Genomic DNA, 25,262 nt, shown 5'->3' with positions numbered 1-25,262 from the left:
TTTGAACAATACCATCAGCTCTAAAATAATAATAAGAGTACTTCAAGATGATTATTTTAACTGTAAATAATGTTGTTTTAATTAAACATTAGTACTGATGTGCTAAGTTTTCATATGGCCACTTTATGCTAAATATCACACACCCATATAAGATGGATAATATTATCCTTTTTTGGTGGTGTTGGGGGGAAAGTCGTAACATATTTTGGAAAGCTATCTATTTTATTTTTAGTAATTTTTTCAATTTATTTACTTGGAGCATTTATGGAGTAGGTGCTTAGAAACTGTGCTAGGATTTGAAGATAAAAGATGATTAAAGTAAAAAGTCAATCAAGAAGACAGATTTTGAAACAGTAACCCAAAAGAAAAAATTGCTTCCCTAAGGAAAAGCTTTCTGAAGGAAATGAAATTTTAAGCTGATTTTTCAAGTAGTACTATGACTGTGAAATATTAAAGAGGAAACTTGCACATGGAATGGTAAACTGGAAGAAGCCCTGTGGGTTTTGAGAAGAAAGGTAAATCACAAAAGGCATAAAGGTGCCAAATCATGTAGGACATTGTAGGTCTTGTAAGGACTTCTTTACTTATTCTGAGGCCAATGAGGAAAATTTTATGTAAGGGACTAATGTAACCACATTTTTGAAAAAGCACCGCTGGCTCCCATATGGTGTAATAGCTGGCTGTGGGTGAAGGAAAGAAAAATTAGGATACCACGCCAGAAGATCAGGCGGACAATTGATAGTGAATTAGGATTGGTAATGTCACAGAGAATAAAGGGAAGTGCATAGATTTCAAAGCTATTCAGAAAGTAGAATGAATGGGACTTGTGATTGAATAGTTATGAGCTAGCGCAAGGCAGAACATCTTTTTAAGAATAACTGGATATTAGAAATAATCTAAAGAAAGAGATGATAGAAAATGCTGATGGATTGAATATAGGGTATATGAGAAAGAGAAGAACCGAGGGACGACTACAAATTATTTAGCCAGAACAGTGGAAGAACAGAGTTGTTATTAACAGAGATAGAGAGAACTTGGGTTGGAGAAAGCTTCGAGCATGAAATCAGGACTCATATTTAAATTTGTTAAGTTTGAGGTTCCCTTTTAAAGCCATAGAACTGGAAGAGATCATCAGGAGAGTGAGTATAAGCAGAAAATAGATGAGGAGTGTCTCTTATTTATAATACATGTTGGATTATGAGTAGAAACAGGAAAAGAAATGGTGAAAGAGTAGTCAGTAGGGGAGAAAGAAATTCAGTCCTAGAAGCCAATTTAAGATATTTCCTTTAAGAGGGAATCCTATATTTTGTTAAATGCCCCTAGAAGTCAATTCTGGTGATGTATGGAACTATGCTATCAAGAGTGCCTTATCTTTTCTTTTCAACTCCCTTGACATTTTAGTAAGATAGATATACATATCTTACTAAATAATATATGTAACTTACTATGTGTGTATATTTTTTATATATATATAGAGAGAGAGTTATATATATAGAGAGAGTTATATATAACTGTGTTTCTATATGTAACTCTGAAATATTAAAGAGGAGACTTGCACATGGAATGGTAAACTGGAATAAATATATATATACACACACACACACACACACACATATATAAAAATACACACACATACACACACACACACACGTATTTCTTCCTTCTTCCTTTAATAGAGTCACTCCTTGGGACATGTCCGTGAATTGCACTCCCAACCCAACTCGGCACTCCTCTCAAATGTGATTTTTGGTTGTATTCTACCAGAAGATACTTGGATGCATTTCTATCTCTAAAAGTAAGATAGAGGAAATACTGAGTTTGAAGCGTACTAAAGGTGGGACTCCATCAGGAGGTGACCCCCTAGAAACTCATACTTGGCAGTTGCATGTTGAAGGTACTCCTGAGCCGCTTGGAAGCTCCAGAGAAGCTTAGACTTTGGTGAGCATGTCAAACTAGGAACTACAGAGCATGGGCTGAACATTATATCAATTAATGAAATAAACAGTGCCTTGTGTATTTTATTTACTGCTACAAATAGCTAATTTTATTTTTTTTTGTATGGATACCCTTTGGTTTCAATGACTTTCAATATTATGTCTGTGAAACATAATATTTTATTTGCTTATTTTTCAAAAGGTCATAAATCATCTTAGATTTCTGAAACCACTACACTGCCAATCTTAGAAAACAAGACACAAGATTGTGGTTCTTAGAAAATGACAGCTGAGATGTCATCACAACCATTTAGAGGCTTTTAAATCCTGTCAGTTTTGAAAAGGTCTTGACACAGCTGACATTGACAACAATCCACTGCATTAAAATGAATGACTGCTTTATGAATGATGTTTCAGGTAGTTGTGTAAAAACAATTTTATTATGAAGACCCAGGATGTTTTAATACGCATGTGATTTTTGTTAACTGAAAGTGATGCAAACCAAATTTATTTTCTCTATACCAGCAGACTTAAATTCTTTTGGCTTTCAACAAATGACTTTAGTGGAAAGAATACATTTTAAATTGTACCTGTTGGCTCTCTTGTGACCCTAATCTGTGCTTTATGTATTTTTACATAATTTGAATGAAAAGTTTTCAACTGTGCTCTCACATTCAAATTAGATAGCCTTTCCTCATTTAGAATGTATAGTGTAGCAGGAGACTGTCATTATGCAAAGGGTGTGTGCATGCATAAGTAAAACGCCTGACAAAAATGGAGCCGACAGCATCTTAGACCTCATTCACAACAGAGCTTAAAAATTACTATTCAAATTAAGGCCATCTATAATCATGTTTTTGGTTACATAATTCCTTTAATCACCACTAACACCTCAAGTATTACTTCATTTTGGCATCATTAAAAGCAAATGAATATCCTAAAATGTATTCTCAAAGGTGGCTATTAAAGTTGAATATAACAAAGTTTGTAACATCTAGAAGGAATTCATCCCTGCACAAGACTGTATCCTTTTGTTGTCATTGGCTTTGGAGGCAGAAATAGATGATACAAGGTGGGAGGTAAGATTAACACCTTAAATTGGGAAAGAGAAATGAGAGAAATATAATTCAAAACCATCTTGATTAATTAGACAAGTAGTCGAAACAAAGATAGAACTGAATAGAAACCAGATGCTTCTCTGATTTCTGTGGTGATAAAGGAGATGACACATATGAAATCATAACGTGTACAGATGGCTAAAAATAGATATACAAAAGCCACAGCTATGCTGGAGCAGCTGAAAGGGAATCAGATTGACCTGTTCCCTTCACCAATTCCAACATGCTAAACTAAGGTCAATTTAAGTGGCACAGAGACATAAACGTTTAAAGAACACCTGAGCCTTTTGTTTTTGAGTTGAAATGCAGAAATTATTTTTTGAAGCACAGAATGATTCTGCAGATTATTAGAAGAAATACTTCGGACACTTTTTTCCTTCTAATGTCATATTTGAATCTAGGCTTCATAATCTAAGAAGTTACACAAATTAGAATACGAGAAGAGAAACAAAACTTTTGATAGGAAGATATATTGTATGTGACTAGATAATTTTATGCTTCTGCCTTTGGCATAAACCTTCAAGTATCCCAGGCTATGCCATAAACACTTAAAATGAGTGGTAGATCTAGGGGAAGAAATTTGAAACTTAAAAGTGTGGGCTGAAGACCACCCTCTCCATGGATCTTAATGACTGCAGGGCTCATCATTTTATCTCTAAGCCTCAGTTTTTCACCTTAAAATGTGAATGAGTGTAATACTCCCCTAAGAAAGTGAACATGATGAACAAATGAGATAATCTATGTAAAATCTCTATACAGATATTATGGTTTCTTTAGATCTCCTTTTCTCTTTCTCTCTCCCTCCCTCTTTCTGTGTCTCTCTTTCTTCTTTTGAAGGAGATCTCTACTAGAAGGAATGAATAGAAATGTGGAAATCATTGGGATCCAGAAGGTGCAGTTGCCTCAATTTATACTTGAACACACACAATACTAGGCTTCTTTCACTGCTGAACCAGTCTTCTAGGCACTGGCTAGTCCTTTGCTTGGCTCCTTTGCTTGGCTCTTCTTCCTCTTCCTCGCCTATCCTTCTCTCTTTCCATCTTGTCTTGTTTCCCTGTGCAGTCAAATTTCTGGTCAAAGCTTTCCAGTTACTTCTTCGAAATATATTCCCTGATCCTCTAGACTTGGATTTTCCTGTTGCAAACTACCATCTCACCTTATATTTCCTTGTTAGGACACTCATGGAAGTTTATTGCAATTATTATTTTTTATCTAGTGTCTTCCTACCAGAATATGGGGAAGGATCTACTCAGGGACCATGGCTGTCTTTTTCTTAGTGGCACCAGCATAATGCTTAGCAGATACTAGGTATTCAAGTATTGATTAATGAACAAAAACCTAGAAAATTAACAAATAAGCAAGCAGATTATATACAGAGATGATTCTGTAGTTGGGGGAGCACTGTTGGCTAACAGTCACTAGTAGAGCAGAAATAAGCTACTCAAAATAACATCAACATATAGAGGAAGTGGCATTTAAAAATACAAAGAAAAAAATACGAATATAAAATGCAGAATACAAATTGGCATCACAGTAATAGGATAAAATACTTCTAGATGCCTATTTTCCTGGGCTTTTCTCTGCCAACAACTCATATATCTGTTTCTTCCCTTAAGACTCAGTTTAAAACTATCCGTATTTATAATGAAGGCCTTATCTCAATATGCTGCTGTCTCACTGGTATTTAATCATCATATCCTTCCAGGTAGCATAAAAATAATTTCATCTTTGTTTTGCAGTTAATCATTTGTTGCTTTGCCATTTTCTCTAGTTCTATACACTTTTATTTTTTAACCCAACTATATTGAAAGGTTCTTTAGAATCAAGCTAAGGTTTCTACTTATTTTAGTTTCTTACATTTCCTTATCAAGAGCTGCCTAGCACAGCAATACATTGTGTCATACTTATGTGTTTGTTATCTGTTTTCCTCCCTAAACTGAGCTTCCCTTCCATGGAGGGATTTTATCTTGTAAGGATGTGACTAGGCACAGAATAAAAAACATTTATTGATGTGAAAGATAATGTGACTCAATAAGCAACATTGTGCTGCATCAAAAATAAAAGTAAGAAGCCAAACACAAATATTAAGAAGTGTCTTGCACAGACCCGTGAAGATGTGCTCTCCTTTATGACTATAATTTCTTCTTTGTTTTATGAGATACAGTGTCCTCACATTTGGGAGATACATTTAAGAAATAAACATTTTGTCCTGTTTTTTTGACTTAAAAAACTACCAATGTGTTTTTTTCTGGATTGTTGATAGTGTGAAATTGAATTTATATAATTTTTAAACATTACACCATGATATGATTTGATACTATTTTCTAATTTCATAGAATGACAATCAACATTAAAAATTTCCCTTTAATGACATATTTTTCATCCTGTATGACTTTCCTTACAATATAGAAGAATGATGACATAAATATAATATATATTTAAAAGATGTTAATTTCTTAGCTGGATATGAAAATATTAATTTTTAAAGATTATTTTCTCAAAGTTAAGTAATATTTTCTTGAAAATTCAATAATCTGAAATTAGTGATCCAAGCTGTAGCAAAACTAAGTACAAGTTTAAGAATTTTTTTCTTTGCCACTCACACATTATTAGTATGTACAAAGTAGAGATAGTTTAAAAATATATATTGTTTCTCTAATAATTTTCTTATTTTCAAGTCACTTAGTCAAATACTTGGGTCATGATTTTGTTTTTCTGCTGTATTTTCTCCTGAAGCCATTTGGGTACAATTTATTCGATGAGCAACTCTTTTTATTTGGACCTGCCAATTTGCAAACCCATTTTTATAATATATGTTCACATTTACACTTCTCTCAAGTCTTGACATTGCTTATCTACATATGTTCTTAGAAATATGCTAAGGTTTGTTTCAATAGTTAGTTTCAATAGCACTTATCATGACTTGTTTAAGAAAGAAAGGAATTAACATTCCTTAAAAACTGTTCTGCATGATGTAAACCCTAGATACACTATCTTATGTCTTATGTATCATTCTCATTTTTCGATGTAAATGTATTATTATGCTTTTTCAGATGAGGAAACTGAGCAGAGAGATAAATAGCTTATGACAAAACTATGCAAGTGAGGGATCAGGATTTGAACCCAGGTCTAGATAGCTCCAAACTTTAGTTTTTCTGTTACATCATACTAACACCCTATTAATTTGGGAACTGGAGAGAAGGTAACACTTTAAAGGAGAAGACATAAAATCTCATTCTTGATTTAATTTTCCATTTGTGCAAATCATATTTTCCATCTGTTGCAAATTTGTCACTGAGTCTTGTCAAGTCTGCCTACCCAATATAGCTAGAATACTTCCCATCATTTCTTTATCTCTACTGCTGCCTACCTATCCAACCTCATCCCCAACTCCTCTACTCACATTAGCAATATCAAAATGCCTGCAATTTCTGGAAAATGCTAGGGAGCTTTATACGTTGGTGCTCTCAGTGCTGAAATAGTATTTCTTCATTCGTTCTTTTAATAAAATATGACTCATTTTTCATGTGTGAACCACATTGCAAATCTAACTTTAACTCTCCAGGTAGATTAAATTACTCTTTCCTATCGTGCTAATAATGAACTTTAAATGAAGTTTTATTATTATATCACCTATTGTGTATTTTACTAGTTTTATTACATGTCAGTCTCTCTCTTCTTTTACTCTGTAACTTCACTGTGGGAACAGATACTCAAAAAATCAGTTTAATGAATAAACATACTAATAGTATCACTATATTTAACACATAACTGATGAACTTTAGAGAAATACCTTGAAGATTGCAATTGGTATAATATATAACAAGCAAACTCCCTTTAGTAATTTGAATAGGAAACAACTAATAATAACTGATAGGAAACAGAATAAGTATTTCATATATATATGTGTGTGTATGTGTATATATATCAACATAGGGTATATATATTTACACTTGCATATTTTCAATTAGTTTGGTAATATAGCATTTTTAGAGATACTTCAAGGAAAGACTATAATTTATTACTTGAAAAGCAGCCATCAATTTAATTATATTTCGTTTTATCAAAATTAATTAGATGGACAATCTATAAAAAGCTGTGAAGTTTTATATCCCAAAATAATAGCTATACTATTTAGTTAAATTATTACAATATAAATTAATTTAGGAAGAAAAGGTTAGGAAAATAAATAAAACTATTTTATCAAAATTGATGGTTTATGATACATTATAACCTTAAATTCAGCTATAATTAAAAGATGACATTTTGTGTTAGAAGATTTTTCACACACAATGTTTCAAAATATTATCCTAAAGCAACTACTGTTAATTAGATGAATTCATAACATAGGAAAAAATATGTCTTTCAGACCATTGTAACAATAAGTAGGATATCTTTAGGGTTAATTTCAAAGCAAAATGACACATCAATCAACCTGAAAAATCTTACATGCAACATTTTCAATTTTCCAGCATTATTTATTGATTCTTAGATGATGACTTGGATATAAATGTTGAAATAGCTCCACAGGAGTTAAAGTTCTTTATCCACCCCCATGAATTCCAGGCCATGTTTCAATGGTTCACGTGACTATTAATGTTATACTAGACTAATATATGCTGCAGTAATTAATATCTATCTAAAACTTGAACTACTAGTAATATGGTAACTTTGTCTCATATTTTCTGAAAATGTTTGCATTTCATCGAGTCTATCTTTTTTTCGTGTGAGTACAACCATCCTCTCTTACCATGAATCCTCATTTTGGATCAGAATATATAGTAACTGTCACTTATACAGATATCGACATTTCACCTCTGTAGGAAAGATGACTAGTAATAGTAGTTTGTTTGGTACTAGTAGTTTAATGGAGCTTCCTGTTTGTAGGTTACTTATACATTAACACTCTTTGTTTATGTAATATATTCAGCAAGAAATCCAAAGCAGTTTAGAAATGTCAATTGTTTAAATTTTACAGTTAAAATTTTAAAAGGATTCGAAAAAGATTATGGTTTTGGCTCTGGAAATTAAATCAACTGTAAATGAGGTATTCCACACATAAAACTCTTTTGGGGGCTATTATCAGAGTCATTGCAGGTTTCTCCCCAAGGCTCTTTCTAGTTTCCTGATCTTTAAGCAGCACAGGTGAGTCCTGATCACTTGATACAGAGCCGCACATCTTTGGCTCAATTTTACCATCAAAGAAATAAAGGCAAGCAACATATCATTTTGTTTCAATTAATCCACACACGTTAATTTGTTTTTACATATTCAAGAATGCTATCCAGATTGACTTTGTCTAATTCCTAGTTTAGCAAAAGAAAAACAAGAAACTACATTGGAAATTCAATAGCATTTTGAAGTAGGATTTATATTGGGTTGACTTTAGTGCTGTTTGAGATATTAGACATTATTTTTCAAGGGCCTGAGTATTGTTCCAAAGAGACAGAAATATTAGTCATACCTAGCCCATAATAAGTGTTGAAAAATACTTACTGAATCAACGAAAAAAAGAGAATCATCTTAAGGAACTTCTCTTGGAAGCTACTGACATTTTCTATTTAAACACATAGCGAGAAGTTGGTTATCTTTTAGATGGATTTAAGGTCTTCTAATTGGGAGCAGATCTGTTATGGGACGACTCTTCACTGTTCTGAAGTAGTTCACTCACCTCTTTAGGTGCATCAGCTTCAATGAATTCAGAATAAATCATCCTGGCTTTGGAAGCAATTTTTTCTGCATTTTTCGTTTTCTTAAAGTCTTCACAGGCAAGCCAGAACTCAACATTTTCTTCACTAAACTCTGATTTTAGAAATGTTCGAAAAGCATCTAGACCAGCTATGAAATATATGAGAAAGAGTTTTGTATAATAGCATACAGAGTAGTAATATGACCAAAATGAGTACATTGTATAGTATGAGCATTTACTGGGTGTTCAGTGGCAAATATTGATCATTCCACCTAAATGTAATGTATGTTTTATTTGCTAACTTTAGAAAACTTTATTTTGGATCAGTAATTGTTAACATATATATACACACAAAACATATGTATATATGTATATCTATTTCTACAATTAGCTTCATTAACAAAGAAAACCTGTACTTTTTTCTTTCTGTATTTGAGAAATCTAGAAGTTATGTTTAGGAGATCTTGATGGTAGTTACTTCACAGGAAGCCCCACGGATTTTGCTTTTAAGATTTATTGCACTAAGCTCAGGTCATATTAATGATGTTATACTAAATTCAGGGTAAAAATATCTTTGTTGCTATGAGTTGGTGCAGAAACAAAATATGATGCTAAAGTGTTAAATTGTATTGGTTTGGGCTTAAAGCAAAGGAGGAAGCGCTAGCTTTTATTAGTTTTGGGTAAATATATAGGCCAACTCAGTCTCAAAACCAAGAAAGTAACTGGCAACATATTTGATGTGAATGCTTCTCCCCTTTATGTGGCAACAAGCAACTTTAATTCCATAAGGTAAATACAAATACATAGGGTTTTTCTCCAATGTTGCTTTAAGCAAAACATTGGTGCCTCCCATTCTTCCTTGTGGTACCTGTTTATGGTATTCCTCCTCCTCCCAGGTATTATCCTTAGCATGTACTTCTCCAGAAACTTTAGATCAGGAACTGCGAATGGACTCACTTATTCACAGGCATGTTTACTTTGGCTTGATTATGATATGCTCTTTTAAATGCAATTAACAACAGGCAGGGCTTTCAGTCTGTGATTTCCATGAGTCTCACCTCTTCCCCTTATCTTACTTTCAGTCAAATTTACACTTATATCCCTTACTCCTAAAGATATTTGATATTGTGACCACTTGTTTAGACCCTTCCTTCTCTATTTTCCTCATCAAAATGGGCCAGGAAACATTCTTCTTTGGTATACCCAGAGCTTTTGTGAGAAGGTAAGTGCCTCTGGTTAGACAACAGGTCAGAAAGATCATTGTCATATTCCCACTGTGGACAAAACTAAACCAATACATTTAGGTCATGTTATTCAGTGTCACAGTTTGTACCCTTTTTCTGGCTGTCTCTATTTTGAGAATGTATATCTCTCTGAGGAGTAAAACATGTCAGCACTTTTGCCACTCAGAGAAATTTGCCTTCCAAAACGTTGGTGGTTTACTCCTCCACCTGCCAGGGAGGCCTCCTTTGCATGTGCTCCAAGCAGCTGCTCCTTTCCTGCAGGCGGAGAGAGTTAATCCTTCAAGTTCCAAAGTATAGGAGGAGTAAGTTTATGGAAAAGCAGGGGATAGGCCAAATTGGCTACAGAAATAGAAAGCAATGAGAAAAGTGAATGAAAAGAGGCTTAAGTTCGTTGTTCATGGGTTGCTGCCTGCAGAATGTAAAAGTGAAGTTTATAAAGATAAAGTAGAAAAGGACTTTCTGGAGCAGAATTAAAGTGTCTAAAAACACTGTATTAAAATAGATTTAACGGATTTTTTTTAAAGTTATTTGAAATAAGTTTGAAATAACAAGTCATTGCAAAAGGTTATCAGGTACCAATTAACATTCTTGGTTGAAATACTGGAGAGTGTGGATGCAGTTAATATATGAGCACTATATAAAAATTCAATTAACTTCACGTTCCTTGCATTTAAAAATACATTCAAGAAGTTTCTGTGACACCAATTTAGGTTATAAAAATCCTCTTAGTAACACTCAATTAAAATTTTTCTTGAATTCAGTTCAAACAATGATGAAATTTCAGAGATCTAAACAGAATTTATGCTAAGATGTATTTTTGTATAGAGAATAAAGTGTTCTTTAATAATACAGAAAGAAAGAATATTGTAGATTCATGCCTGGCAATATTTTATATGTGCATCATCAAGGCATATGGAGCTTCTCCCTAGGAGGATTTTCTAAATGCATCCCAGAGAGATGGGATGTTAGAGATCAAGATACAATTATTATTTTCCCCTGCTCTCCACTTTTAACGACGGGCTACTCTCAACTAAAAATTAATCTTTCCTCTTCCCGTAGCTTGATTCAGGACCCAATGGAACAAAATAAACAACTTAAACAACTAAACCTGGGGCTAGTTATCTCTGTCTTGAACATGATATTTTGTTGATTTACTCTCCTATACATACAGTTTGAATGTTCAAAAGATGCCAAATGATTTTAAAGTAATATGCTACATAAAATTAAACTTACTATCTGAGGGCACTCTCCACAGAATGGAATGCTTACTGGCTAGTATCAACAAAGGGTGTTAAATGGAATATGTCAGCATTATGGGGTGAAAACTAGGCTAATGCCTATGCTTAGTACATGCAAAGTATGTCTGCAAATCAACAAAAACAACTAGGTAATTTGGTGAGTCCTTTAGCTGTTTAAAGCATTAAAAAGCATTCATACTTTGCCATTTCTCTGGTATTATAAAAAGCGAAAACCAAACAACTGTTCAGATGCCTATATGACTTTTCCATTTCATGTGGGAATGAAATATAAAATTGCAGAAGATATGCAGAGGAATGAGTTTGCCTTCATCTCACCCTTCCTGCCTCTCCTCTATAGTATTGTTGTATGGACTTCCACTACTCTGAAGCCTTCTGGGTCACAACACGCAGAGATGATTCAGTAAGCCCTTTAGCAAACTTGATCTGTCCCTTTAGTTATACACTTAAGGAGAAAGAAAATACGCCATTGAACACTTAATAAACTGCAGTTCCACAATCTCATCTCTTCAATATATGCTCTTAGGTGGATTCTGGAAGTTCTGTTGATTCTTTGATGTTTATACTTTAAAAATTAGTCACTTAGAAATAATATGTTTATAGTATCTAAATTCATCTAAGTCAATCTAACTTTATACATAAATAAGCAGCTGTGAAGAATTCAGGTCTATTGTGTTTTATATTTTTCTAATATTCTAATTTTTATTCTTCATGAATTTAAAATAAAATGCCATTTGATTTATACAAATAATACTATATTATAAACATTTTCTCTATATGTTTCACAGTGCCATTTTTCCCCTTTCAGATGAGATAGAACTGCAGATTATTTGTAACACAAGCAGAAGTTATACCTTTGTAAATGATTATTTTGTATGTAAGTTGTGTTGACTAAGATGTCTTATTAAAGACTAGGATGTTTTATTTATAATTGGCCAAAATTACCTTACTGAACCACTCTATCAATTTTAAATATATATTCACACATATACATAATTAATACAAACGTATACATTTAAATATGTTTTTATATTCACTGAAAGTGAGAATAACACAGTTGATATAAAGTACTTTAAAATACCTTTTGTTTTGGCCAACTGTACATATGAAACAAGTGATTTATTTAAATTTTCAACTTTTTCAACAGTTTGTATGTTTATTTCAACTTATACCAAAGGCAGTCATGATGTACATCAAATTATAGTGAGCCAGCTGGGTGCAGTGGCTCGTGCCTGTAATCCTAGCACTTTGGGAGGTGAAGGCAGGCAGATCATCTGAGGTCAGAAGTTCGAGACCAGCCTAGCCAACATGGCGAAATCCCATCTCTACTAAAAATACAAATATTAGCTGGGTGTTATGGCATGCTCCCGTAGTCCCAGCTACTTGGGAGACTGAGGCAGGAGAATCCCTTGAACCCAGGAGGCGGAGATTGCAGTGAGCAGAGATCATACACTCCAGTCTGGGTGGTAAAGCAAGACTCCGTCTCAAAAAAAAAAAAAATATGTGTGTGTGTGTGTATATGTGTATATATATATGTGTGTATATATATGTGTGTATATATATGTGTATATATATGTGTGTATATATATGTGTGTATATATATGTGTGTATATATATGTATAGCGAGTCTAGGGCTGGCACTGTGACTCACACCTGAATTGAATCCCAGCACTTTGGGATGGCGAGGTGGGTGGATCACCTGAGGTCAGGAGTTTGATACCAGCCTGGCCAACGTGGTGAAACCCTGTCTGTACTAAAAATAGAAAAATTAACCGAGTATGATGGTGCATATCTGTAATCTGAGCTACTCAGGAGGCTGAAACAAGAGAATCGCTTGAACCCGGAAGGTGGAGTTTGCAGTGAGCTGAGATCATGCCACTGCACTCCAGCCTGATTGACAGAGTCAGACTCTGTATTAAAATAAAATTAAAAAAAAGAAAAGTTAAAGTAAGTCTAAGGAAATGGAAAACTTCACTTGCTAGTTTGAATTTTCCTTTTGTTTTAATGTACAGAGTTCCTATAAACTTATTTTAGACCCAACTTGATTCCATTTAGATTTTGGATTTTTATGAATTTATGATCATTAAGAATTTTATACTTCATTGACTAAACTCATACTTTATGATATGTTACCAACTTTCAGAATTTAATTATTTATATTTAATTATTGTATTTTTAAGCCTATTATTAGTTAGATCTTACCTTGGTTGGCTAAAAGTGTGTCCATATTTTCAGACCATGTCATTGCTTCCGTAGTTTGTGACCTGTAGAAACAGCATCTACCCTTGACAATAGCATTGTGATCTTTCTCTTCTCTAACCAATAGTAATATCTGAGTTATGTGTATTTTGAATTACATCATTCAAATGAACTTCATGCTGCTAATCAAATAGTCAAACGTCAAAAAGTTATATAGTGCTATTTACAGTAGATAGCTATGGTGACATAAATTGGGATGTAATTGGACATCAGCAAATTTTTAATCTAGCTGACAGTGTTAATAATATTTGAAAATTCTTAAATTCTAATAATGGCATAAGAGATTGGTTCTGTGGATCAATGGTGAATTTCTTTTCAACTATGAGTATTTTTTAATTAATAAATAATAATTTTTTTATTAATAAATTAACAAATAAATATGATTATTTGTTAATTTATGTGACATTACTCTAGTCAAAATTTATATTAGCAAAGGTGATGAATAAACTACTTTCTAAGTTTTTATGGTGTAAAGATTATTTCATAATTATGCATCTCAAAAAAGTTCAAAAAAGTTTTAAGAATTTCTAGCATGTGATGAACTTGAAAACATTTTGTTCATAATATTTCAAAAAGTCTTTACCTACTCTGAGGCAGCCTTTATTTCTCTTTAGACTGGTATACTTCTAGTTCTGAGCTGATTTATTTAAATCTAGGAATCTGTCAAGACAGAGTAATATCTTTTCCAAAGCAGTCAAAAAATTTATAGACTTAAGTCTTCTGAAGAAGGTTACTTTTGGGGATGTGATGTAGAAATAATAAATCAGGTTTAAGATAGAAATTTTCTGAGATGCAAATATATATTATTCCTCTTAATAAATAAACAAAGATCCTGATGAAATAAGCCCCTATTCATAGAAAGCATCTACTGCCCAGAAATAAAACCACATTGGATTATGTAGCTGTGATGTGCAAATAACTTAGTTGTGGAAAGAGAGGGTCCAATTTAAAGTTTGTGTTGAAATTATCAATAATAAAATAGAGAAAAACTCATATATCGCAATTCTTATAAAACTTTTGTATTTGCACGGCAAGATGATTAATCTTAAATATGCTAGTGTGAAATGATTCCTTTGCTTTTGTATTACTTCTTTAATTTGCTGCAGTTTTTATAGTTTTTCCTCTACTGATGCAGTTGTAGTTGCATCTTCAGTTAATAATGGTCATCCTCATTGAGGACACACAGAGAGGGCAATATAGCTAAGAATTCATTTTACTATTTTCCATTACTCACATTTCCAATCTCAAATTTCCTTCTCCTGTTGTAAGCAGCTGACTTTCCTTTCTTCCTTGACTTACTAAATCTTGGGGACACAAATTACCTGTGAAACCATTTGGAAATAGTGTTTTTTTTTTTCATTCAAGTGGACACAAAATTTGGGTTGTTCAGTTTCTGTCTTTCATAAATGGAGGATGAGACACAATCCTACATTGAATTTTACATTGAAGAGATTTTGTGTACTCTATAGCCTGTTACTCAAATAAGCTTATGTTATATTTCATGTAACTCAAATATTAGATCTCGTAGGAATTCTAAAGTTATATGGTCACTTAAAATACATATGCTTAAAAATATTCCTGTTTGTATACTAAAATTTGGTTGCAAGCAGGGTATTCAAATTAAAGGTACTTAGACCTGTGGAACATATGCTAATGAATAGGATAGAGAGGAGTCTGGGCATGCAGAATGCCCATTTTGAATGAGGAACAGGCATCCAGGAAAAAACAGTGAAAAATAAAATCTAGACAAATTCATTCAAAGATGAACATTTATATTCCCATTAGTATGTAAGTTATCTGACGACAGGACTAAATGTTATTTTCTAGCACCAAGAACATTGTTCCTGGTCTATGAAATATTAAACATATTAACAAACAATAGATGACCAAACCCCATATATTGACACATATTAAAGCCTTCAGTGGAAGATGGTAAATGTCCTCCAAGATGCTGATAAATTACAATGATAAAAAGTATTGAAAGGTATAGCTAAATTGTATTAGCTTCGAAGACATAGGGTGTTCTGGGCAAGAAAAGACAAAAAATAATGTGAACACATCACTGGATCATCATGAGGTATGTGAGGTTGGAGAGAATGACCGACATCCATTCTAGAAGGCAGTGTCCTTTAAGGACAGACAGGTTTTACTTAAGCCAAAAGCAAAAAGGCATATTCCATGAAGATCTTTTTGGATATAAAGGAGTATTTATAGAATGAAGGTGTTTACATAAATAATAGCTATTTGTATTGTCTTCATTAATGTAGAGAAACAGTAAAAGAAAGAAAGCAAAGTGGGGGAGATGGTGTAGAACCAAGGATAAAAGAAAAATTCCTAATGTTTTGAATTACAGAGAGAGGCTAAAATGTTATAGATATTTGATAGATATAGACATGGAATACTATAGATAATAGAACTAGGGATATGGGCATATCCTAGTATTAATCAAGGTCCACAAAATGCTGACATTGTTTTAAAGAGAAGAAATTGCCCATCAGCTCTGAAGGAGTACCTCTGCTGGTATGTAACAATGCCTCGAATGCCCTCAGTTCATTCCTTCAGAGCCTATTTCTTATCCAGAAGGTTACATTTTGACTATCTGAGATGTTGAAAGAGTTGGAGGTAACACAGCATTTACTTTTCAGAAATTAGGTGAAATGTAACTATTTTAAGGAGTAATGCTTGTTTGTTGCCAGTTAAAATGGTAAAATTTGGGGTTTCTTGTAATTCTGTGGAAGAGCAAATTGATGGTATCTATGAATAAACTAAATACATTATTTATAATAGCACCAAAATGCACAACTATGTATTGGATGTTTATAATGTATACCACATTGTGCTAAGCATATCATATACTTTATTTCATTTAACCTTGAAAATAATAGTCTGTTTTATTCCAATATTACCAATGAGTAAAGAGGCTCAGAGATACAAATAAGTAGTGCAATATTCCACAGACAGTAATGGCCAGAGTTAGAATTGAAACACAAGTGTGTCTGCTTTAACCCAGATTATTTCATACTTCTTAAATAGATAAGTTAATACATATATGTTTGTACTTAATTCATGTTTTATAACATTTATAATAACTATCTGAAAAGTTATTTTTTCTGCAATAGAGATTTATCATACTTCATAGAAATATTATTTTTCCTCTAAATAATAGTTAAATTGTGGTAACTGGCTGCTCAATTGAAAGTTTACACGAAACAGAGATTCTTAAAGCTTATACACTATCAGATAAAAATAGGGCATTTCTTATGGTAGATGGGAGTAAGAAATATCACTTTCTGTTTTTAAAAACTGTAACTATATACATGTTAAGAAAGAAATCTATTGAATAAAAGTTGGGGAAAAAAGAGGGTGGTTGATTTTAAACTCTACTGACTTGGTTGACTTTTACTCGATATGTGCTATCTGAAAAAAATGGACAATGGCCACTCCCTCATTTCTTTTTTTCTTCCTTTTATTGAGTTTTAACAGAAGTTTTGTCTGGCTCTTTTCATTTCTGTGTATATTTACTGTAAAATTGTGATGCATAATCAGTGTAAGGTTTTGTTTGTGTATGATTTGCCATGAAAAGTCACTGTCTATCTGAAGCCAAAATTACACTTAGTATTTCATGGGGTTTTGGCTGATTTCCTTTCTATTTTCTTCATTAAGCAAGTGCCATCAAGGCCAGCAGTACCCATATTATATGTCCAGAGAAGAGCCAGGCCAGATGGGAACTGCGTGAAAGCTACCAGTTATCTTGCTAATTGTGCCAGCTAGAACCAGTTGTATTGCATTAAAAAATGTGGAATCCAACAACTTAGCTGTTCACACTCAATTAGCAGTGTGCTGGAGAATGGAAAATTCAAGCAAGGAGTCCATGTGCTCCAGGAAGTGACAGCTGCTTCCTTACCCAGCCCTTAATATCCATGTAAAAATTTTCAATAAACATTGTGATAATAATTTTTGCAAGGATCATGTATATGTTATGTCTCTAATCCATCTCATAATTTTTTAAAAAATTACATAAAGAAAGCACAATGGTCTCTCTCCACTTTATAACCTTCCTTTAGCCCACATAAAGAATAAATTGCAAAAGTAAACCACAAATTCTTGATATGTTTTCGAAAAGAAGAAATCAATAGAGAAAGGAGAAAAAATCAGGAAGAAAGACAACAATTAGTGTATATATCATAAATGAGGGAAATAAAACATCGAGACTAAAGAAGACTCAAGTGTTTCATTTGTACATCTTCGGAGATAAAAATAGCTGGAAACGGCAACTCACTTCACTGGCATTTTTCGTTCCACTGTCTGTCACAGATGATGCCGAGTTTCTCTTTCTGACTGATCTTCAAGCTGAAGGTAATGTGACAGCAGGAACATTACAATTAGTATGCAAATACCTATCCCCTGGGTTACAAATTGGCATTCTTTAAATCCTGCTATTCTCAGCTTTTTTGTTTTTGTTATTAACTTTTCATTGGTCAAAGCACTTAAACTTCTAAGTAATAAATAACTCTGAATAAATGTGACATTTCTCTGAGTCTGTGGCATAATTGAAATAAATTCCATCTGAAAGTTTGTTGTCTGAAGTTCATATTCATCTGCTTATAAGACAACTATTGTTCACAGGAGGTTAAATCAATATATATTAAGATATACATATTTGATATATATATAATTAATATTCACCTTTGAGTCTTTAATCTGCCTAAAAGATCATTTTGTTTTCCTTTGTTCTTTGATTTTCAGAAAATCTGAGGAAGGCTCTACATTTAATATACTTATCTTAAACAACTAGATATGCAACTATATATGTTTAAGCAATTTTATTCATGAACTAAAATGTTCTAATATAAGACATTGCAATTTTCTTTGAAATTTATGCAGGTTTTATGGCTTAATAACATGTATTTCTCTCTTTTAACCATGGATGTCATGTCATTTTATGCCAATATTTATGCAATGCAATGTTTAATGTAATAAGGCTAATATATTTATCAAAACAAAGACCATATATTGGCAATTTTAATTATAGTCAAAGTTTTATAACTTCATGCTTTGTCAAGCTTTTATCTCAATGTAATACAGTTCTTTGGTGGTAAAATTCAACTGGTATGTGTTTATGACCCTCAATGTCAATTAAAGACTATTGAAAGATTGACAGTTTTTCAGGTGGGAGAAAGAAAGGAGTCAGAAGAAGGTAGAAAATGTTCTTCTCCTTGACTTAGCATGGAAGTACCCTAGTTGATCTATAGAAATGGTTAGTATGAGTGGCCCTGGACTAATGAAACTGAGAGAAGTAGAAGAAATGACCTAAAAAGTCAGTGCATCATTAAGAAGGGAAATCATCAATTAGCTCAATCCCTTTTGTTAATTCAAGCTCCATTAAGTAATGTTCTTATGATAAGCAAAAACTGAATCATTAAACATATTTTGACTTTTTGTTTTGCTCAGGGGGGATAATGAAGTATTCATTTTATAATATATGCTTGAAAATAGTACAGTTTGGAAAATAAACTGTCAAAATTTAAAGACCCTCTTGGTAAAACAAAAACATGCACAGTCTTTAAGAAATAGGAGCCAGGGATAGGCTTACTTTATATTAAAATGTTAAAACAAAAATTTAAATTTCTATTTTCAGTTTAGTGCAATTGCAAGCATGCTTTTTCTCATAAATCCTTCCACAAACCACAATTATTACTTGTTTAGTGTGCACTTTCCATTCCTTTCAATCTTCTTTTCATTGTTTAAAAAACAACTCAGAATTAGATTTTATTTATCAAAATAAATCATAATACAATGAGCAGGTGAGGAAATAAGCTTTATTAGGTGGAATGATGCTTTATAGCATTCAATGTATCTTGACAAAAGAATGCAATATAGATACTGTTGGGACATCTAAATACCATCAGCTTTCAGCCCAATGAGTTTAGGCTCCATTCTCAGAACTTATGCCCGGTGTGATAAGCTAAGTATACAACCCTCCCCTGAAAAGATGTCTGTGACCTAATGCCTGGAACATGTGAATATAGTACTTTATGTGACAAAAGAGAAGTTGATTATCCTAGATTATCCTGGTGGACTGGGTGTAATGATAAGGGACCTTTTTAGAGGGGAGAAAGGAGAGTTAATGTCTAGTAGTAGGATATTTCAGGATGAAAACAAGATGTTGGAGTGATATGAGTAAGGGTTAAGAGTCAAGGAACGTAGGTGGCCTCTAGAAGCTGAAAAAGGCAGGGAAAGAGGTAGTCTCCTCAAAGCCTCCAGAAGCAGCTGGCCATGCTAATACCTTGATTTTGACCCAGTGAGACTGATTTTGGACTTCTGGTCCTGATATGGGTTGGCTGTGTCCCCACCCAAATCTCATCTTGAATTGTAGCTCCCATAATTCTCAGGTATTGTGGGAGGTACCTGGTGGGAGCTAACTGAATCATGGGGGCGGTTTCCCCCATACTGTTCTTGTGGTAGTGAATAAGTCTCATGAGATCTAATAATTTCATATGGGGTTTACCCTTTTGGTTGGCTCTTTCTCCCTTGTCTGCCGCCATGTAAAATGTGCCTTTCAGCAGCTGTGATTGTGAGGCCTCCCCAGCCAGGTGGAACTGTGAGTCCATGAAACCTCTTTTTCTTTATAAATTACCGAGTCTCAGGTATGTCTTTATCAGCAGCATGAGAACAGACTAATACAGGTCCCCTGGACTCTGAGATAATAAATGTATATTGTTTAAGCAACTAAGTTGGTGGCAGTTTTTTACAACAGCAATAGAAAATGAATACATCTAGGGAACTCCCCTCTTCAAAACCCTCCTTAGAAGAAGGGAGGTCAATAATAAAATAGGCATAAATTTTGAGTCAAGAGTAACAAGCTCATATGCAAATATGGATTCTTCATCCTGGACAATAACCTTGACCTTTCTCAGTCTCTTTGCTACTGATAGTATTGATAATACCTATCTCACAAAGTTACTGTGTGAAACTGAAAGAAAATATAGCAAGCCAACACATCTTACATAGGATTATTTATATATGCTTATTTATTTTGTTTCTTTTCTCCTCATTTGACATTCACAGAACCATGGTTAAGATAATAATATGGGAGATCTTATGGACAGTACTGTCATGCAATCAATGGGAATTTCTGTGGAAAGATATGAGATTTATTCTGCAATATTTTAAAATACTTGTACAAGAAATCATAGATAGGTGCTGTAGGAATTCAAAACTTTAATCAGACAGTATAAAATTGGTCATTCTGGATAATTAACATGATGAGAGTATGTGTGGAATAATTGGAAGACTGAGAGGCAGATGGGAGAGTTAAAGATTATGTTTAACTCCATAATATATATGATATATATAAACATATATAAATATATAAATTTTATTTGTCAGTTACAAAATTAACTAGTTTAAAAGGTAAAGGGGAATTAGCAGAATCATGGAAGGTATTTCTTTTTATTTTCAGTTTATGGGTTAAGTTCATGACACAAATTATACTCGTAAACCACTTTAGAGCTGTAATATTTTTGGAAACTGGACTCTGCAGTCAACTTTCTCGTTTAAAAAGTAACATAGTTTTTTTCTCCTTGAAATTGCAAAACAAAGTTTAAGAACATTTTTAAAAAGTATAGTAAACTGTTCCAAACATGAGAGAACAAGGGTGGCGATAGATGGATGGAACAGTAAACATCAGTGGTATTATGTCTCAGCAGAGGAGATGGGGTTAAGAGGGTCAGAGGAACAGATTTCAAATCTGGTAACTTGAAAGAATGGTGATTCCACTCATGATCATGGCAATCCATTAAAAAAACAAGGTTAGGAAAATCAATACGTAAAAAAAGTTTAGAGATATGTAGAACGTTTAGACACAGTTTGCTTAACTTTCCTGTCAGATGTCATAGTAATTTTATAGGCATATTCAAAGACAATATAGAGCATTTAAATCTACATGAAACCCCTCTATTAACCTAAGAAACTACTGCTATTTATACTTCATCATTAAAGGTAGGATAAAAAAATTAATAAGAATTTAATTCTGGTACTTGCATAATTTAAGCAAAAGTATATTTTATCTTGATACAAGTGCTAAACAATGTTCATTAAAAAAAAAATGCTGATTTGATTGTATGACATCCAAGTGAGAATGTCATGAAAGATTTGTGGAAAAAACACCATAGCAGTTAAAATAATTGAGCATTTTAATCAATAATAGTTAAAATGCTTCAGACATATGTGTCAGAAACTTTCTGAGCATTATCTCTTTGGTTATTATTCAATGAGATAGTCAATATTTTTATTCATATTTTAAATATGAGGAAACTAAAACTCAGAGGCTAAATAACTTGCTTAGGCTTGTATAACTAGAAAGGAGAAGGGCTGGAGCAAGATTGAGTGGGGGCAATTTGGTATTTAAGTGGTAGTGATAGTTAAATCTGTTAGATTTAGTTTAACAGGTGAAATGACAGAGAAAAACGGAGCTGAGAACTGAGGGCTTAAATGTTCATTTATTCAATAAATATTTAAATACTTTAGTGACTGCTGAATGTAGAGTAACACTTATATTTTAGGAATAGAAAAGGGAAATGAACTAGGGATGAAGATTTAATGCAATAAGCCAGAGAAAAGCTAAGGGTACAGAGTGGCATGGAATTTCCTTTAAAAACACTGTTCACAGCCTTTTGGGAAGAAGAAAGAATGATCAAGAGGTCAGATGACAGACAGGTTAAGGAGAATGATGAGTGATAAAATACTGTGAAATTTGTTAAGATGGTCTCTTGCACAGGTCACAGCAAAGGAGATCAACAAGAATGAGATTAGATGAGCAGGACAGTTCACCACAAAAATCACACTGATTGTTATTTGCCCATATTATGTTTCTATTCAAATTATAATAGGAAATGAAAGATTAATTTTTTTTTACAATTGTCTTCTTAGATTTATATAATAGGGTTATATAAGTGGTTTATTTTAGGACTAAATAATTTAAAAGTTAATTTTCTTTTTATAAACAAATGGGAAAAGAAAATTATATTTTCTTGATTCTGCTTTGCCTCAAGTTACTGCTATATGAGGTTCAATTTATAAAGCAATGAGCCTGAGTTGTGTATGGTTCATCAATTATTTCTGAGAGCAGTTCTAATGGAGAAGTTAGAAATGTTTTGAGCAATGACAATACCGCTGAAATGTGTCTGATCTCCCCAAGTGGCTGCTTGGAAATATAACGCTCATTTGGACGTATAGTTCTTAGTATGCTTGTTGATAAATTGGTAGCATTACTTGCTAGTCACACTTCGTGACTGTATGTCCTAAATGTATTTTCTTTGTTTTCTTAGAACATGTACTGTCATTGATAGTTAAAGAAATATCTGCCTTAGTAAAATAAAATATTTAGAAGTTCAAGATTTCTGATGTAAGTAAAAATGTCTTTTCTTATGTTTTAAAAGTGAATAACATTTTTTCACTTTAGTGAATTCATATACCTCAATGAATTAATTAAAATTCTAGCATGATAGATATAAAAGTATTGTATAAATTTAAAAGTCAGCTTTTTGGGAGGTAGAGAATGTTTAAATTCACATTGTAATCTCATAGTCATCATCATATTTGTTATCATTTGCTCTGTTGCAATTTTCCTTTACTGTAGCTGAATATTTTTAGAACACAAAGATAAATAATCATTTAATTGACCCTTTCCCCTGTGTTTTACATTTCTGTGTTGCCATTGTGTATACATAGCATCTGTTAAACTATTCTTCTGAGCTAACCTTTCCTGTCTTTACTGTCTGGTGAAGACCTCAGTATTCAATGCAAAAATATGGAAGGCAGAGTAGCAGTCATGGGAGATATTAATAAAGCTAAGTAATATAATTTTTAAAAAAGTATTTAAACTGAAATCTATGTACATCCTTAGCCAAATTTTTATTAACTTTTGAACAAAAACATTAATAAGAAATTAGCTCAATGGAATGCCACAGTCTGGGTAGTACAATTCTATTAAGTAATGCCACAGTCTGGGTAGTGGAATGTTGACATACTGAGAGGAACGATTCTTTATAAATTCTAGCATTTTAAAAATGTACAATTTTTGAGATGGTACTAAGATTGTCTTAATATTTTGGGGCACTGATGCCTAATAAAAAATGGAAGAAGCACAATTATTACATCCAAATATATTTTAAATATAGCATACAAGATCATTGACTATTATAAGGAAAAGGCTCAATATCTTTTATTATATATTCCTAGAATAAATTGTCAAAGCCATGATATAAATTAAAGTTTATTTAATTATATTATTGCAACTATATCCAAATTTCAACTATGGGTAACTTGTACCATCCTATTTATAAACTATTCTGAATAGAAAAGGAAAAAAAAACAAATAAAATTCTCACCAAGACAATCACTTTTTTTTCCCCTCAACTCATAACAAGATTATTTTTATTTATTTTCTTCATGACCAGGTATCTCCTCCTGCATGGTCAGTTGGCTTTCATATCTTTTTTTTTTAACCCTTAACTTGTAAAATTCATTTTTTTTAAATGGAGAAGGAAAAATGACAATTAAAAATATTCACTCTTTGTTGCAAGTATTATAAAATACCTGGCTTGATTCTTAGGGATATTCAACCATTCATTTTTTTGACAGGTTAAATGGGTTTCTCTTAATATGTAGATTATTGCTGAAATAACTCTCTTTTAAACAGTATAAAGAAGGCAGGAAGTCATCTAATATGTGCATTGCCAGGAATCAGACAGTAACCATGTCTTCCATTGAATTTATCATTCTTAGTCTACTTGAGCCTTTTATTTTATTTTATTTACTTTATTTTATTTTATTTATTTTTTAGACGGGGTTTCACTCTTGCCCAGACTGGAGTGCAATAGCGCAATCTCAGCTCACTGCAACCTCTGCCTCCCGGGTTCAAGCGATTCTCCAGCCTCAGTCTCTCAAGTAGCTGGGATTACAGGCATCTGCCACAATGCACAGCTAATTTTTTGTATTTTATTTATTTATTGCTTTCGAGGCGGAGTCTCGCTCTGTTGCCCAGGCTGGAGTGCTGTGGCAGGATCTCAGCTCACTGTAAGCTCCGCCTCCCGGGTTCACGCGATTCTCCTGCCTCAGCCTCCTGAGTAGCTGGGACTACAGGCGTCCGCCACCACGCCTGGCTAATTTTTTTTGTATTTAGTAGAGACGGAGTTTCACCATATTGATCAGACTGGTCTTGATCTCCTGACCTCAGGTGATCCACCCGCCTTGGCCTCTCAAAGAGCTGGGATTACAGGTGTGAGCCACTGTGCCTGGTCTGAGCCTTTTAATCTTCTGATTAGTGGTGCTTTAGGCTTGACTTATAGACTGGTTACAGGAAATTTGGAAACGTCATACGTGTATTAATTTTCGATTAATTGATTTTTAGACAATATACTTTACACGGAGAACATTACACAGGTTGTTAATCTGGATGCTATTACAACAAATATACTTCATTCAACAGCAACTAAAAAAATTTATTTTTGTTGATTTCCGGCTGCTTACCTAGAAGTCTAAAATGCTGGCCTGGTAGTATGTAAACTGTTTTTGTAAAACACAGGTGTTTGTGTTTTTGTTTTCCCTCTAAGACACACTGACTGCCTGGTATTCCCTGAAACTTTCCACTGTTTTATAACTATTGCTGATCTTGAAATTTCTTCTACTTGGAATTCTTTACCCAGTTTTTGTCTTCTTTAACTTCTCAAGGCTTAGTTTAAAAATTGTCCCTTCTTAGA

At 33.1% G+C, this 25,262-nt stretch overlaps 1 protein-coding gene across 1 annotated transcript in view; it reads right to left on the bottom strand.

Annotated features, from left to right (window-relative positions):
* RGS21 (regulator of G-protein signaling 21) overlaps positions 1-25,262 on the bottom strand; it is a 49,965-nt gene that overhangs the window by 6,039 nt on the left and 18,664 nt on the right. The window contains exons 2-4 of the mRNA XM_011995080.1: positions 17,780-17,850; positions 13,444-13,520; positions 8,724-8,890 (exon numbers count right to left, since the gene is read on the bottom strand). Coding sequence (XP_011850470.1) covers positions 8,724-8,890; positions 13,444-13,520; positions 17,780-17,790 — 255 coding nt within the window. The 5' untranslated portion in view covers positions 17,791-17,850. The remainder of the gene's footprint in view (positions 1-8,723; positions 8,891-13,443; positions 13,521-17,779; positions 17,851-25,262) is intronic.

This window comes from Mandrillus leucophaeus, unplaced genomic scaffold (assembly GCF_000951045.1).
Source record: "Mandrillus leucophaeus isolate KB7577 unplaced genomic scaffold, Mleu.le_1.0 Scaffold47, whole genome shotgun sequence".
Lineage (NCBI taxonomy): Eukaryota > Metazoa > Chordata > Mammalia > Primates > Cercopithecidae > Mandrillus > Mandrillus leucophaeus.
Note: the sequence above shows the minus strand (reverse complement) of the source record. Positions and strands in the feature narration are given on the sequence as shown.